The following is a 17,120-nucleotide window of genomic DNA, read 5'->3' on the forward strand; positions in this document are numbered from 1 at the left end:
AGCAGCTCAGGTGTTAAAAAAATCGTATTTAAAAATAAGGCCCATTAATCAATATCCCACTAGGTTAGGCCCCACTGAAGTCCTGTTCTGGACCTGATTTTGTGAAGTGTTTGACTTCAGTGGGAGTTAGTTAGTGATCCGATTTCTGCAGGATCAGGCCCACAGTATGCTAAAAGAAAGGCACTACCTTTCTGGATGATAGCAAGAAATGATTAAAACTAGTCTATAGAGTTAATCGCTAGTGAGCAGTAAAAACAAAAAAAAATTATCAAAGGAAGAGTAGTTAGCAGGGCTGTAAGAATGTACAAGGTGTCAAAGTCCTGCTCAGCATGAATACAAAACTGGTGATAGTCACAAGTCAGCTGCAGGAAGCTCTTTAAAAGTTAGCAGTTAGGGGCTGATCTTGCAAACCTAACACCAAGCCTAGTGCATACTACCATGAATAGCCCGGTTACAGTCAATGAGGTTATTCAGTAGTAAAGCAGAAGTGGACTGATCCAAAATCCATTAAGTCTTTCCTTTAACTCCAGTGAACATCGGATTAGACCCTAAACTTGTAACTGCTGCAGGATCAGGCCCTTAGCTTGCAAAGTTAGCAATGGGAGTTTAAGGGTTCTAAGGACCTGCCCTCTTCTCTTCTGGGATCCTTTGACTTGATTACTCACAAGTAGCCAAAAAAAAGGAGTTGGATGTTTCTGTCCCATCACTAGATAGGTCAGAAGCAATACTTATGTGGCAAAATAAATAATTAATAACACTTGGATTTCTATGGTAAGGTAGCATGGTGTTAGTTAGTTAGGTGAAAGTATGATATCACTTTAGTGTTTGCAGCACTAACAAATTAAAATACTTAACTTATCAAAAATAAATAAAAAACTTATCAAAATTTATTTTAAAATATCAATGTTTATCAGCTTTTAATTACAATGATTATGTGGGTTTGAAAACATGTTAAACACAATCAAATATTGGAATTAAGCACTCAATGATCAGAACTAAAAATGTGTAAAGAGAATATAGGATGTTTCCATTTCATCCGTACATATAGCCAAGAGCAAGGTGTTAAGTACCAAAAAGTGAAGTTATATAAAAACATATCTGCCTTTTTCAATTAAGACTCATTTTTTCATGGTTTTCCCAGAGCCATGCTTGGTATGTATTTAACTTGTGATCTTGTGGATGTACCTGAAAGAGAAGGAAGGCATCAGAACTAATGTTTTTAATAAAAATGTCTTCTATAAAAATCTCTTGCAGTACTGAAACATCTGCCTGGAATATCTCCACCCCCAGCTCGGAGCCTACTTTATAGTTTAGGGGTATTTCAGCATGCTGATACATAAAAGATCTAAGCATGCATGTTCTTGAAATGCGGGAGTAAGTACTAATCATGCATGAAGCACCACTTGGATCAACTGAGACGGCAAGTCACACAATAACCTTGCTAAATGGAGTACAGCTGCTGTTTGCAACCATCTGTAAACAAGAGAAGAGCCTAGTGAGGATTTTGGGTTGCAGTAGAGGGAGGAGAGGCAAGTCAGAGCAGATGCTATGCTCTTGCAGACGAATAAAATAGGAGGTACCCTGACACATCACAAAGACCACTACCAAATATCAAGATGGGGAAAAAAAAAATCTCACAACCGATCCAAGAAACGTAAAAGGAAACTGAAGGGGGTGACTTGTGTCAGACTGACAACATCTTGTAATATCCTGGACAAACTTTATGGAATTAAGCTAAACTTTACTGAATAAGACTTAATACCTTTTGGACTCCATTAAAAATTAAAATGTATGTACCTTCTCTTGTAGGAGGAAAATGCTAATGTATTTCCTTCATCATCACCCAAAGGGCCGGATTTCCAATTAGGCACATAGCTAGGGGCACCGGTGTTCTAGGGGAGCCTAACCTCTCTAAAACTGTGTGCAACACAAAAGGTCAGCTGTAGGCAGGGGGGCCGCTGAAGATGCTGTGCCTACGGGTGCGTAAAGTATAAATCCAGCCCTGAATCCCCTGGGAGAAGTATGCATATAGTAATTCAAACTTGATTTTCCATGGATGAAACAGACAAAGTGTTTCTAGATAAATATCCTGTTTATAAACTGGCTCACAGCCTTCTTCCTGATCCAGCAAAAAGACAGGACTTCTAGTCCGTGAAGGGCCCCAATCCTCAGAGGATTAGAAGGACTTGGCCTACTGAGGCCCTACATGACCGTGTGCTCTTTGAGCTGAAGCTGCGATGATGGGGTTTGGAAGGTCTGCTCCAGCCAGAGCCCATGTTAGTGTTGGCATGGTCTATGGTAAGCCTATTAGCATGCATGTAGGTTCTTGTATTGTTTTTAATGTTTTCTCTATAGTGCTTTTAGTTTAAGAAAAAAATAAGCTTGCATAGAACTGTGTGGTAACTTATAACTACTGACAAACAGAAAAGGAGTACTTGTGGCACCTTAGAGACTAACCAATTTATTTATATTGACAAACACTCTGTTATCAATCTGCTTGGTCAGATACTCCCTGAAGAAGGAAGCAGGTGTGCTTGAGCAGCCTGCCTCTGCTGGCAATAACACAGTAAAAGGCAAGGAACTGTGCAGCCTGGAAATAATCTGGTCAAAAGAGAGAGAAAGACGCAGGTCTCCATCTATGACAGGTAATGGCTGGGAAGCTGGAAGCCTGAGTAGTATGTGCCCTTGCTGGACCACTGAGACAACTGGGTGCCCTGAACTGAGACAACTATCATTAGCCTTTAGGTGCCTCCTTGCACACCCAGGCACAATTGTAGGACTAGCTCTTGGGGCTATTCACATCAATATGGACTTGCAGGATCAGGCCCATAAACAATTCAGTCTATGAACACTTCTTAATTAAAGTTGACAGATGATTTCTACTCTATTTTATTTTTAATCCACATGATTATATAAGGCTTGATCCAAGGTCTAACTAAGTCAATGGAACCCAGTGCGTTCAATGAGCATTGGATCTGGCCCTTAGAGAATGACAGCGTCACTTACCTCCTTCCATTCATTGACACAGAAGATTCTGTACGAATCATTGCCATACTTTCCAATCCCATGCAGCTCAATAGGATACCTCCATTGCTTGGTCAGATACTCATCTAGAGAATATAACCCCATACTTCACCAGGTTAACATGTAGAGAAATGTGCCTCAGAAAATATTACAAGAAAATATTGGTAACTCACTGTAGAACTGGAAAAATCCCATTTTTAAATTAAAACATCCAAATCCCCAGTTTAGACTCTTTTAAACTCTATAATTTTAACTAAATGTATTACATTAGTAACAGGTGAAAAAGGAATGATTTCTAAGCAACCCTCACTGTGGAAGACAGCTTTAAATGACTACATAGCAAAATCTACACAGTAATGTCTGTATTTTAAACATTAAAATACAGAAAATACTGTAGTATCTCATTGCAAAACATATCAACCTTGCTGATACTAATGAAGTTTTTAATTCTGATAGTCATCTCAAACCAAGGGCCTGCACCTCCATTACACATGTTGTTCTATCTTTGGAACACTGAAGGAAAATCACAGAGCTGGGGTTTATAATGCCACTTTCTTACTGACATCAGTTTAGACTGCTCTACGCAGACATGTTCAAAAGAAACTACCTGAAAATTTGATAATGGTCTTCGCTCTGAGTTCGTAGAGGCCAAGAGGTTTAAGCAACTCTGACATTTCTTTCCAGTCTGCAGTTCTTGCTACCTCAGGGGAAGGATATTTCTCCAGAAACTCCCAGAGCACAGGTATTGCCATCTTACCTAGGCAGAGATAATATGTTGTGAAGAGAAAGGCTACATAGTAACTTCCTCTCTGTGACTATCCGAAGTGTGCATTCTGAATGTTGTTGATGAGGAAGATGCAAATTATTTAAAGTTGTTTATACTAATATACCTTAGATAGTATTATTTAATCCTTTCAATATTGTAATGAAAAACTTAGTTGCTAAGGCCCTGATCTTTCAACAATCCCTAACAACCACATCAGACCCAAACTCAGCATTTTCATAAGCCGATGCAACTCAGACTGTGAAACTGGTATATAGAGGTTAAGCTTCAGATCATATCATATACCTATTTACCTGAGGTCTTATTGAGAAATATGGTTGCAATGAGGAGCTTCCATGGATCATGAAAGAGCGTTTCCTGGACCAAATTAAATGGAGACCGAGGAGGGGTCCATTTCCTGAAGGCCTTCCTTCTTGGTGGGCTTGGAGCTACACACAAAGAAAATATGGGAAACTTTACTGAGCAGTAAAAGGTTGATTTCTCCCCTCCCCCATTCTTTTAAGAGACATTGGAGCAGACTCACCCCCCCACGCTCCCACTAACGCACGGAGAGAGGGTAGAGAGTTTATTACTCCTGTGTTATGACACTGCAGGCTTGCCTAGCCCTGTGGGTTGCCCTAATTTGCACCTATATTTCTATGGGTGCAGAATTGCCAGGGCAAAGGTCTGCTCAAACCATACTCACCCTCATTCCGTCCCCAGAATGTCTCCTGCACCCAGGGTCACTCTGGAGGTAGTACAGAACTAGCTTGGCATCTGGATGTAGAGATCATCTACATCCAGAGGTTCCCTGTAACTGGGGCTGTTCTCTGGGGAGAAGGGGCCTTACAGCTACCATAAATTCCCTTAGCATCAACTAAGTACAGAGCAGGCAGCAGATGTGTGGGCTTCACTTCTGATACAGAGTAACAGCCTTAATGGGTAAAAAGGTAGCTCAGTCTCAGAGCCCATTCAATCTGCAACTTCTCTGCTGAGACAGTCACCAAGAATGCCAGTTAATGCAAAATGTGATGGTGGTTTGTGCAATATGGACACCTGTCTGCTAGGTTTAAAATGAGACAACAAAAATCCTCTCACGTAGGCCACAATGGTGGTACCTCTCAGATTAGTAATGACCAGGTCTGGATCTGAGCTACTGATATAAAAGTGAAATGCTCCATACCCCCATTACTAATCTCTTAAACCTTCCAATCCCCCCAAAACACAGCTTTCTTTCCCACAGAGAATACTATACCTTCTTTACTGTATTTACTAGAAAAATATGGACTGGTTTTCCTTCTCTCTACTTGTGTTCTTGGGATATAATCTTCTAAAAAGAAAAAAATACCTGGAATTATCGCTATTAAAATTAAAAGGAAATGAATGTGAAATGGAAAACAGATTTTTTTTTTAAACTTTTCATGAATCAATTTCCTCTTTATCTTGGGGTGGGAACAAGAACTTTTATTGGCACTACTGTATGTAAATGAGAATTAGTTCCACTCTGATATCTATCAATATTTCAGAATCTGTTAAAAAAAAATATCTTCAAATGACAAACCCTTAACAAAAGTAGTCATATCTCAGTGAGTCAATAGATGCTGCACAGGTATAACTGAGGGCAGAATCAATGAACTATTATACTAACCTCAGAATTAAATTAAACAAGGTTAGTTGTATTTCTTGAATCAAAACCTGGCCACTTTTGCAGTAATTTAAGAAGTTAATTGACATTTGGAGAGTAGTGATCATTGTTACATTAAATCAGAGAAAGTGATAGTGTAATTTCTAAATGTGAATAAATCTACTTCCTTGGCTTGAACTGGTTGGTTCACAGCATTTAGCTACTATAATATCTGATGCTCTGTATGGTAAATATGATAAACAGATTAGACAGACTCCAGGCAAGCAGATTTAGAAAGTTCTAACCATACCCAGTCACGGAGTAGGCAGGCCTGAAACAAACACTCCTTTTTTGTAATTGGTTTGGAAGTATCCCTGATGGAATTTTAGAACAGTGCTCTGCTCTGAAATGTATATACCTTGCAGCATTTTCACTGATGTAAAGCTTTTCTTGTCACAAGGCTGTGAAATGCTAATGTCTGTTTCAGTGCCAGGTTTGAAATCCTGGTTACCCGAATTTACCCAATCCTTCTTATTCGCAAATGCACTCAATCCTTGTCTTTCTGCAATATTCTTGTCAGATTTCATAGCAGCTACATCATCAGAACTCTTCTCTGCACATCCTAACTCTCCCATGGTTCTTGACTCCGTTTCTGAGAGAGCAGTTACTGGTCCAAGATGCATCTCCGATTGTGATTCTGAAGTCATTATTTCATCCTTTAAGAGTGTGTTTGCTTTTCCAGTATCTGTGGGGTTTAAGTTTTGATTGTCTATTCTGCCTCTATCAGAAACACAAACATCTTTCTTTCGCTGGAATTTTTTGATTTGGCTGCCCTCAGCCTCTTGTTTATTACATGATGCTTTTCTCTGCCTTTTATTTTGGCTGTGATCTGAATTCCTCTTTTCTGAGCCCTTTCTAGCTTTCTTAATTTGAGCCCTTCTTCCAACTGCTCCTTTTTCTTTGACCTTTATGCAACAGTCCTTTGGCTTAATGTCTTTAATGACCAAGTCCTCCCTGGCCTGCAGATGGATGGAAATGTTTTCCAGCTGTTCATTACTGGTCTGCAGCTCCACAACTTTAAGTTCTTCTTTACTACTTTGCACACTAAGATCTTGTGCTTTACTGTTACATTCTTTATTCTGTAATCTTAGTCCCACAGCTTCTGCACCGAATCCTTTGGCTCTTGATCGAGTTTTGCTCTGAACAGGAGCAGTAAAGTCAAAATCTTCTGGTTTAAGAACAGTTTCTCCATTTTTACTAAAATATGCCACAAGTGCACATTTGGATCTTAACTTTGCTCCTTGAGGACTATGAAATGAAAGAAAGTTAAATGATCAATGGTTATAGTTTCCAATCCTTGCTCTTAAAACAAACAAAACTGCACCTTACATTTCTGGAAAAAAAAAAAGCCAAAAATATTACCTGCATTTTCCAAAAAATAATCTCTCAATATTTTTTTAAACGCTGAATATCTTTTAGACAAGCCTTCTATCAAAAATATTCATACAAAGAATAATTTACAAGTAATAATACTTTATACTTTCATTTAAGTATATTAAAGTATTTTACAGCCTCATGCTACCGTTATGAGACATGTAAATATTTTTATTTACAGATTTCCATAATATTAGTATGAAGTACCAAGAAGTTAAATGACTTGCCCTAAGTCAGATTCAAAGGCTCCTGAAATCAACAGGAGTCTATTGACTTCAGTGGGTTTTGGATCAGTCCCAGAATAAATCTGGGCAAGGACTGGAACAGAACAAGGACACTTGACTCCTAGGCTCTGCAACACTTACTCTTCACTAAGCAACCAGCAGAATAAGTCTATGTGACATACACTGCTATTACTTATTATACAGCTTTAATTTCAAGATTTGCATCAAATATTACCTGATGAAATAAACATCATATTTCCCTGCAGTTTTGCCTGACTGTCGTTGCTTTGTGATCTTCTCCCATCCATCTGGAATGTTTTTGAGACATCTAGAAGCCACTTCTGACACAGCAGCTGCATCTTCTTTGCACTGGAGTGTGTTTTCTGCTATGGTCTCAGTACCTTCAATCTGTAGACCAAAATATTCTCTTGTCTCTGTCACTAATTCTTTCCCCTCTTTTTTTGTTTTCTTTCCAATTTGCATGTTACTTTTGTCACTGAAAGCAAATGTAAAACAAAATGATAGAAATAGATCTGTCTGGAACTATTCATAACTATAATATTTCAAGAGCTGCAGAGATTTGGAAAAAAAATTAACTGAAAATAATGAAGGTATTAGCTGGCCTGTTGGAAATATTTGTGCACTGTTATGTGTGAGACTTTGCCTCTTCTTCACCGGGACACTAGATGCTGGGAGAGCTATGGAAACAGCATGATCAGCCTCTCTCCTATGTGGAACACAAATATTTCCAATCTATACTATGTTTTACATATTGGACTTCAAGTTAACATGAGGAATGCTTTGTCCTGTATTTCAGCAATAACCATACTGAAGATCATATTCTGGAATACATATGTGTGACTTTGTATTGTATATAATCATGTGCCATAAACAAACCACAGTAGAATGTTAGCCTTTAAAAATAAGCTTCCAAGTGCATTTTTCATGTTCTTTATTTCTTTGAAACATAAATGGCCACCTTAATTAGAGCCCACATAGATAAGTAACATACCGTAACATATACATTACTAGGGCTGCCACCTGGCAGGTTTTGAACTGCCCTGGCTGATTTTTGTACTGTAGTGCCTTGTCAGTTTAACGTGCAGGGCAGGGAGGAAAGGACATGTTAGAGTGCTCTACAATTCACCACCCCAGTTGTCTGGACTGTGGCACCATATTAGGATAAGGTAAGAAAAATGATAAAACAACACAAAAATACACGTTTGTGTAAATTGTTATCTAAAACATATTAGTAATAATTAGCTAGAGTCTGGAGTAGGACCCTTTTTGCTGAGGGGAGCAGGGACGGCGAATGACCAGTTTTTTATATCTAAGAGTTGAAAACCCTACACGTTACTATCTGACTATATTAAATGTGTGTTCTTCTCACATGGACTGAGGGGGAAGGAGTGCCTCACATTGCTTAACACCAACTCCTCAACCCCCTTAACTGGGGAGTGCGCCAGTGGAGCCTTGTGCAAAAAGGACGGTGACGGAGCTTTGAAAAGACTGAGGCGGTTCACCCACCCCAGAAGGGGAGTAATGAAGCTGCTTTTGTGAATCTGTATCTTGGTTTAATCATAAAGCTGTTTATATGTCTGGGGCCACTTAAGTGTTATGATTGCTAAATTGGTGCAACATAGCAGAAAACGACTCCACAGCAGTAGGTCTCAGAACCTTATACCTGTCCCAACCCTAGCCCAGGGCCCTCAGCCAGCTGAAACCCAGCCCAACAGTCATCAGTGGCAGCAGGGATATAACTCAGATCCTCTTGTTCCAGGCCCCGCCATTCAAGCTAAATGAGACTCTCCCAGAGTGCAGCACCATAGAGCATATGACACATAGCTGAGCAGTTCCAGTTCAGTGGCGCTCTCTAGTAGAGACTTTGTGGCCAGCACACAACATCCCAAGAGCCAAGCTGGCAGGGCACCAAACAGGGCCCACAGCGACCGACATACCCATGCAGTACTGGGTTTCACATACCGCACCATGCCCTGCGACGTCACCAGCATGTGACATCATCACGCCCTATGACATCACCGCACCACGCTCTGTGACATAACCTCCCTGTGGCGTCACCGCACCATGCTGCAGGAGCCCACGTTGTGGAGAAGGACCACTCTGAGGGAACAGACCGCGGCCTAGCCCTTCTGAAATGTCTCTGGACCTCCTGTTGCTATAGTAACTTTACCTGCCCTCTTGCCCGCGTACTTCCGGAGCCGCCATAGCTGAAGCACCTCCCATGTCACGTGCAGGTATGTCATTCCTGCCCGCACTGCGCAAATGCATAGCTAGCGCACGCCCCCGCAGAGCTTCTCGCCAATATACGATCCCGCCAAGGGCGCGCAGAAGTTCTCCCGCGAGAACAGTCCCGACACAGACCCATTCCGTCTCTTGCGCATGCGTATTCCAGGCACAGTCCCGCAGAGAGCTCCACGCTTGCGCAGTACTTCCCCCCTCGCGCAAGCGCAGTGCCTATGGGACGCAGCGTTCGTGGCGCATGCGCAATCCTGGTTCAACGTTTGCGTCTCTATCCTTTCTCTTTCCACCTCCTCGCGTCGTGCCGGTTGATTTCAAGCAAAGGGCTTTGGGGTTAGTGCGCATGCGCGTTGCCTGGGGAAGGTTGGGGGAGCTTTAATCTTGTGTAAATAAACAAACAGCAGCCAGGGAAGCGGGAGAGGCAGGGCACCGCCAGCGGTGCCGCGAGACAGCAGAGGGGGCTGAGAGAGGGCGGCAGGCAGGAACACGGGCACACACAGGCGGGGCACGGCACGGCACGGCGCGCTGAGGGGATGAAGCGGTAGTTAGGGGTAGACGGGACAGGGCCGGCGGTGAGGGCCGGGGTGCTGGGGAGAGAGGGCAGGGCCGGCGGCGAGGGAGGGGGTGCTGGGGAGAGAGGGCAGGGCCGGCGGCGGGGGAGGGGGTGCTGGGGAGAGAGGGCAGGGCCGGCGGCGGGGGAGGGGGTGCTGGGGAGAGAGGGCAGGGCCGGCGGCGGGGGAGGGGGTGCTGGGGAGAGAGGGCAGGGCCGGCGGCGAGGGAGGGGGTGCTGGGGAGAGAGGGCAGGGCCGGCGGTGAGGGACGGGGTGCTGGGGAGAGAGGGCAGGGCGGGCGGTGAGGGACGGGGTGCTGGGGAGAGAGGGCAGGGCGGGCGGTGAGGGAGGGGGTGCTGGGGAGAGAGGGCAGGGCGGGCGGCGAGGGAGGGGGTGCTGGGGAGAGAGGGCAGGGCGGGCGGCGAGGGAGGGGGTGCTGGGGAGAGAGGGCAGGGCGGGCGGCGAGGGAGGGGGTGCTGGGGAGAGAGGGCAGGGCGGGCGGCGAGGGAGGGGGTGCTGGGGAGAGAGGGCAGGGCGGGCGGCGAGGGAGGGGGTGCTGGGGAGAGAGGGCAGGGCGGGCGGCGAGGGAGGGGGTGCTGGGGAGAGAGGGCAGGGCGGGCGGCGGGGGAGGGGGTGCTGGGGAGAGAGGGCAGGGCGGGCGGCGGGGGAGGGGGTGCTGGGGAGAGAGGGCAGGGCCGGCGGCGGGGGAGGGGGTGCTGGGGAGAGAGGGCAGGGCGGGCGGCGAGGGAGGGGGTGCTGGGGAGAGAGGGCAGGGCCGGCGGCGAGGGAGGGGGTGCTGGGGAGAGAGGGCAGGGCCGGCGGCGGGGGAGGGGGTGCTGGGGAGAGAGGGCAGGGCGGGCGGTGAGGGAGGGGGTGCTGGGGAGAGAGGGCAGGGCGGGCGGTGAGGGACGGGGTGCTGGGGAGAGAGGGCAGGGCGGGCGGTGAGGGACGGGGTGCTGGGGAGAGAGGGCAGGGCCGGCGGCGAGGGACGGGGTGTTAGTAGGAGAGGGAGGAATGAGGGCTGCACTGACCTGGAGGGATAAGGCCGAACAATGGTAAGAGGCTGAGTATGGTTTATGTTTAGTATTTTCACAGCATCCCAAAGCACATTGGGCACTTTATGGGGCAAATGGAAAGATGTGGCCCCTGCCCTGGGGAGCTCATGGCCTAATAAGGAATGTGAGGGGGGATGGCAGGGACCTATTTTTTGATTTGCCCCAGGGGAGGGTTTAGGGTGAGGGTCACTGCAGGATGGGTATGCTGATAATCTGATCAGGCATATTACATCTTTGTCAGTCCGTTTTTATTTAATAGTAAATTTCTTATCAATTTAAAACCTCACAATCTCTATGAACCAGTAAGGTCTCATGGGTTCTTATTGGGGCCAGGAGAGCAGCAGCCTGTGGTTTATAACCGTGGTTACTAATGTCAATGGGAGACATGGAAGAAACATCAAATATGAGTCCAATGGGGATGGTTTAGTAAATTAAGCATTAAGTATGGAATATACAGAGTTCCCAGAATTCCGAGTTGTGGGTTCCTGAGGGGTAGGGATGTGAAGGTGGGAGGATGCAATTTTACCCCTTCATTTAAAGAAAATAGATAAATTGAATTCCAGGTAGTTTACTCTGTGGGTGGTTTTCCAAACTGTGGTTCTTTTTGCTCTGTGTGCACGTTAAAGATCACTCCACACTTTTTTTTCTAAGAATGCTTTCAGTGTGCTTGCCCAGACTTCTCCATAGGGAGGGTAAAGGGTGGCTTTGCTAAACCAATAAGTGGTTAATTTCTCCAGTGCAGTATATACAAGTGGTAGGAAGTGCTTTGGAAGAAAATGCCCTCCCACCTCCAACCAATACTATTTTATTGTATATTGGCAACTTTTTGAAGTTCTGTGTCATTGTGTTGTACTAAACTGTGCTATGGTAGGATTGTTCTCCTGGAAACCAACTGTATATCTCAGGAAAACTTTACTGAGGAATAAATACAGATAATTTATTCCACCTCTCCAGCCCCTATCCCTCCCAACACCAAGTGACAGCAAGGTTAAATATGGGGCCACCTTTCTATTTTGATTGTTTCTTCATCACTGAACAAGAATCTGTTTTTATTTTCATATAACCAACAAAATGCGTACTGTAGCTTGTATATAGTTGGTTCTCATAAACTATAGGTAATATGATGTCAATAGTAAAGTCTGAATAACACAACGTCTTCCCTATTTTAATGGCCCAGATCTTGCAACTGCATATGCATGATCACAAGTGTCTGTCTACGAGGGTGCAGTTGCAGGTTAGTGACCTGGTCCTACAGTTGGATCTGTGTAAGCATACTTCTGTGCCTGGACAAAGCCAATTGCAGGATGGTGGTCTGGTTTGGAGAACTCCTTATTGCATGTGGGGAAAGCATCATAAAGCTGTTCGACTTCTAGAATTTTCCCCTAAGTTAGATATGTTCTGAGGTGTGTAATAAATTCTATTAAATTAAATCTTTACTCCTTTTTTAATGGCATTTAAACAAGGTTGGAAATAGAAAGTGTGTTTTCTGGGTATTTCTTGTAATATTTAGTGTTCTGTCCTTAATTTTCCCTTTTTGTCTCACTGTCCAGTATATATGATCTTGCCTTTAAACCTGATGGAACTCAGCTGATAATTGCAGCAGGAAACAGATTGCTGGTAGGAGATTGTTTACTCCTCTCCACACCATACCACCTGAATCTAACAATAATAATACAGTAACTCCCCACTTAACGTCCTCTTGCTTAACGTTGTTTCGATCTTACATCCCTGCTCAGTTACAGGACATGCTTCATTTAAAGTTGTCCAATGCTTCGCTATAACGTCATTTGACTGTCTGCTTTCTCCACAGCTGTAGCCTCCCATCAGCTCCCCTACGTGCCCCCCAGCACCTCCGGCCCGCCGGCAGACCCCGTGGATCAGCACCTTCCCCCTCCCTCCCCTGCCTCCTGCCCATGGCAGTCAGCTGGCCTGTAGACTTCAGGAGGCAGGGGAGGGAGGGGGAGCCTGCGTGCCACAGGCAGGAGGCAGGGGGGAGGAGCGAGGGCCTGGTGTGCGGAGTAAAGGGGGAGGAGGGAGGGAGGGAAGAAGTGGGTTAAGGGTGGGGACTTGGGGGAAAGGGTGGAGTGGGTGGGCCGAGGGTTGAGCCCCCTGCCCCTGGTGCTTGCACAGTAGGGGAAGCTGCTGCTGCACAACGTGCTTCTTGCGTACAGCACCTTCAGTCTCCTTGCCTGCCTCAGCGTCTCCAGTGCCAGTGGGCTGTGTGTGTGTGGGCGGGGGGCGGGGGGTAAGGTGGGGGCACCTCCCAACTATAGCACTGTACTGTATGGCAAAAAAAAAATTCCCTGGAACCTAACCCCCCCATTTACATTCATTCTTATGGGGAAATTGGATTCGCTTAACATCGTTTCACTTAAAGTTGCATTTTTCAGGAACATAACTACAACATTAAGTGAGGAGTTACTGTATATATTTTAAAAGACCCCAAAATATAGCTGTGGAACATTATATAAACTGTAGCAATATTTTGGGGTCTTTGAAAATTTCTTACTAATCTCTTTAATGGGGGCTTTTTCATGTGACTTTTTCTACAGTTTAAAAAGATAGTTTTTGACATAGGGAGGGAATGGGTTGTTTTGAAACAGGCAGGCCAAGTGGGTATCTGAAAACAGCATATGAATTGAACGACTTTCATATAAATGATTCAGTAACCTCTATTGTCCTTACATGTAATGCTTGCTTCTCAGTGCATAGAAAGAGGCAAGTATGTTCTAGTATTTTAAAAGGATGCCATCAATTTAAACTGTAGTCATTTTTAAAAGACAAGTTAAAAGTAGTTTCACGTACTACACCTGTTTCAAAATCTCTCTGCCAAATTTTGTCATATAATTGCATTTTCCTGTTTTTTAAAAAACAGTTATCTCCTTTTGCTGTGTGGACTTAAATAGGGGAAACTAACGAACTATCCATGAGAAATAGTGACATTGACTTTGTACAAAGTCTTGTTAAATAAGCAAAGTTTACAAACACTTATTTTGCCTCAAATCTTGTTTAGTTCTAATTATTCTAGTCCCCATGGAGCTTGTTGAAGGATTGGGGTCTTTACACTTTCCTTTTATTGATACAGGTGTATGATACATCTGATGGAACCTTAATTCAGCCCTTGAAAGGTCACAAGGACACAGTGTACTGTGTGGCTTATGCTAAAGACGGTAGGTGACACCTTTGGGCTTCTTAGCTTCCGTCTTTGTGTTAGTTTGTAGAAAGCATGGTAATTGGCCTCATCCCTTTCTTGTTGTAAATTTAAAATTAGGAATGTTAAGGTAGTTTTAATAATAATACTTTGCATTTAAACACTGCCTTTTATCTCAGGGTCTCAAAGCACTTTACAAATATTAGCTGCAGAAGAAAGTACTGTTCTCTGGATATTAAAAACATAGGCCGCAATCCTGCAGTTGATACTACGAATAGAGACCCATGTACCCCATGAACTTTAGTGGGGCTCTGTGTGAAAGCAGAGGTCTACCTGTACAGCATTCCATTGAAGTCAGTAGTATTTCATGTGGGTGCAGAAGTGCAACCATATGGAGTCACTAGCAGGACTGGACCCATACTTACACGATCCTGTAGCGCTCAGACATCTACAAAGTACTTCCTTTTTATTATTTTGCTAAGATGAGTGTTTTTGGAGTAAACGTGATGATTAAATGTGTGGATGTTTTGTTTTAAAATATTATTAATCCCTAGGCAAGCGTTTTGCATCTGGCTCTGCTGACAAAAGTGTAATAATTTGGACTTCAAAGTTAGAAGGAATTCTGAAATACACGTAAGTGAGCCCATTCACTTCATTGCTTCCTTTAAATACATACTTTGGTTATGGACTTCTGCTGTTAATATAAGTGAGTGATGCTAGGAGAGTTGAAGGAATGTGAACTAGGGTCAGAGAAGAATCTAGTAGAGAGAGGAGAAATGAGGGAGGAGAGCAGTCAAGATATAGAAAGATATTTGAGAGGGTTAGGAAGCAGTTAAGAGAATGAGGGAGCAGTGGGAGGGCTAGATAAAGCATTGGTGTTACTCTTGTGAAGACATTGCAGGGCTGAAGGAGCACCAGAGAGCCTCTCTCACTGTGTTAAGAGGCTGCAGGAGTTCAAGAAGAGCAGAGGAGTGTCAGGAGAGTGTTGGGGAGCCATATTCTGCCTTTGTCTCAACAGGAGTTATGTGTACTGCATGTCCAAGACATGAGCCTGGTCTTGTAAAATAAGCCAAATTAGAATAGTTTTATTTGAAGCCCAATGCAAAGGTGGTTGCTAGTACTTGCCTCCACCAAGAAGTTCCATCTTTTTCTGCCCTGCTTTATTTGTGTGCATACGGAATTCTCTTGGGGTTTTTCATTAGATTAATACCAGTCTTCCACAAGTCATTAAGAAATATAGATATGTAATTGTTGGTATCTTACATCTTCAAATCCAAATTCTGCTTTTTGATAAGTTTGAGTGATTCTTGTTGAAGTCATTGAGAGAGATGCGCGCATACATATTATGGAAAAATTTGGCTAATATTTATTTCTTTCACAGTGCTTCCCAAACCAATATCCACCTATGCCCTTGTAGCAATGCAGCCAGTTCTTGATGAAATCTGATGAAACCTCCATTTAGAGACTGCTTAATTTAAAAAAAGTTTATTTTTAACTTAGTTTAATTACATGTTAATTTGACATAGTGTAACTTTGATCTGTTTTTATGCAATATTTGTCCTCTAAGCGTGGCTTTAAGATAGAAAATGTGGCATTTAAAACAAAAGATTTGTTTGAAACGTGATGATTTCTTTGTTCTAGGCATAATGATTCTATACAGTGTGTTTCATACAATCCTGTTACTCACCAACTGGCATCCTGCTCCTCCAGTGATTTTGGTATGTCTTCTTCCTCTTTGATGTTTTTCATTGAGCCAGTAAACATTATTAAAATGAGAGAATTAAACATTAGTAAGCCAGTAATGTATAGGTACAGTTTTTTTCTTTTCTGTGACGAAGAAATGGAGAAATAAAATGTTACTCCTCCACTATGGAGTATACAAATGAAAATTTAGAAAATACCTTGTTTAGCATAATTTAATATTTTACTTTTAAAATCACTGCCCCTCAGTTGGAAAAGGGTTATGAACTCCAGTGCCTTCAGGTGTGTTATCTTATGGTGATATGATTTTTCAATAGTACTGTTTTTTTTGCCCCGCTTTAAGAAATATTTCATTGTAGTTTTTATATTTAGATGTTTATTCCCCACTCCTTCCATATGTGAATAAACAGCACCTGTTCAAAACATTGACCTTTCCCAACACTGAGTAAAATCTTGGCCCCTTTAAAATCAGCTTCCCTTTTTTTTCCTAATCTGAATGCTGCTTGTAATGATGAACTTAGTCGGTTTCTTGGGGGCTGTTTTGTTTTGTTTTTAAGGCTTGTGGTCTCCTGAGCAGAAGTCAGTCTCCAAACATAAATCAAGCAGTAAAATCACCTGCTGTAGGTAAGTTTGAAGCACTAGATGTGTCATTCAGATTGTTTTTTCCCTTTATGAATAAAAATATGACAATAAAGAGAAGTATATGTCATTAAATTTATGCAGAAGCTATGATTAGGGGCATGAACTGGGAGTTTATAGAACAGATTACAGCAGAACCAAAGGTTCCTATATCACGCCATCCTCATCACTATAGTATCTGAGCACCTTCCACTGGTACAATAAGCAGCATCTGTTACATACTGTTTGTTCTTTCTCTCATCCTCTTCCTGGGGGGAAGAGTATGTGTGCAGTGTACCTTTTTTTTTAATTGTATTGTTTCTGACTTGCAATGACAAGCAGTGTGATCTTGAGCAAGTCAGTTAAACTTTCTGTTCCTTTCTTTATCCATTGATACAGTAATAACCTCCTGGAGGTGCTGCTGAGACTTATTAATATTTGTAGAGTACTTTGTGATCCTCAGGTGAAAGATTATATATAGATATATAAAAAAATTAGACTTTTTTGTGGTGTGTGGGGAAATCAGATGATAAAGCCCAATCCTGATATTTGATGCTTATAAGTTAACTTTATATTAATAATACAAAAACACTTATACATAGTCCTAGGGGAATTCTGTGCCACTGCATGCACACAGAATTCATGTACGCTGCATATTTCTTTGCTTCCCTGTAGAAAAGTGACTTTCTGATGGGGAAGCAAAGGGAAGCCACAAG

At 43.0% G+C, this 17,120-nt stretch overlaps 2 protein-coding genes across 11 annotated transcripts in view; one reads left to right on the top strand and one right to left on the bottom strand.

Moving 5' to 3' along the window:
- Positions 1-865: 865 nt before the first annotated feature.
- Positions 866-9,588, bottom strand: MBD4 (methyl-CpG binding domain 4, DNA glycosylase). Of its 5 annotated transcripts, none has more exons than XM_075130286.1 (8): positions 9,261-9,588; positions 7,305-7,565; positions 5,830-6,719; positions 5,043-5,114; positions 4,102-4,236; positions 3,632-3,781; positions 3,007-3,110; positions 866-1,185 (listed from the first exon to the last, which is right to left on the bottom strand). In XM_075130286.1, exons 1-8 carry the CDS (start codon positions 9,356-9,358, stop codon positions 1,108-1,110), a joined length of 1,788 nt encoding a protein of 595 aa, XP_074986387.1. In that variant the 5' UTR covers positions 9,359-9,588; the 3' UTR covers positions 866-1,107. The 5 variants fall into 5 exon arrangements, with proteins under 5 accessions (XP_074986387.1, XP_048714572.1, XP_048714573.1 ...); XM_048858615.2 differs by having other exon boundaries at positions 5,043-5,117; XM_048858616.2 differs by lacking the exon at positions 9,261-9,588 and adding an exon at positions 9,053-9,254 and having other exon boundaries at positions 5,043-5,117.
- Positions 9,574-17,120, top strand: part of IFT122 (intraflagellar transport 122) — a 49,545-nt gene continuing 41,998 nt past the window's right edge. For 2 of the 6 annotated variants that reach the window (XM_048858599.2, XM_048858602.2), the window contains exons 1-6: positions 10,839-10,934; positions 12,485-12,551; positions 14,020-14,104; positions 14,640-14,718; positions 15,727-15,803; positions 16,344-16,410. In XM_048858599.2, the coding sequence (XP_048714556.1) occupies positions 10,894-10,934; positions 12,485-12,551; positions 14,020-14,104; positions 14,640-14,718; positions 15,727-15,803; positions 16,344-16,410 (416 nt within the window). In that variant the 5' untranslated portion in view covers positions 10,839-10,893. Of the gene's footprint in view, positions 9,662-10,838; positions 10,935-12,484; positions 12,552-14,019; positions 14,105-14,639; positions 14,719-15,726; positions 15,804-16,343; positions 16,411-17,120 lie in introns of those variants that run through there. The other 4 variants (XR_012669195.1, XM_075130285.1, XM_075130284.1 and 1 more) reach the window with 4 other exon arrangements.

Source organism: Caretta caretta, chromosome 7 (genome assembly GCF_965140235.1).
Source record: "Caretta caretta isolate rCarCar2 chromosome 7, rCarCar1.hap1, whole genome shotgun sequence".
Classification (NCBI taxonomy): domain Eukaryota; kingdom Metazoa; phylum Chordata; order Testudines; family Cheloniidae; genus Caretta; species Caretta caretta.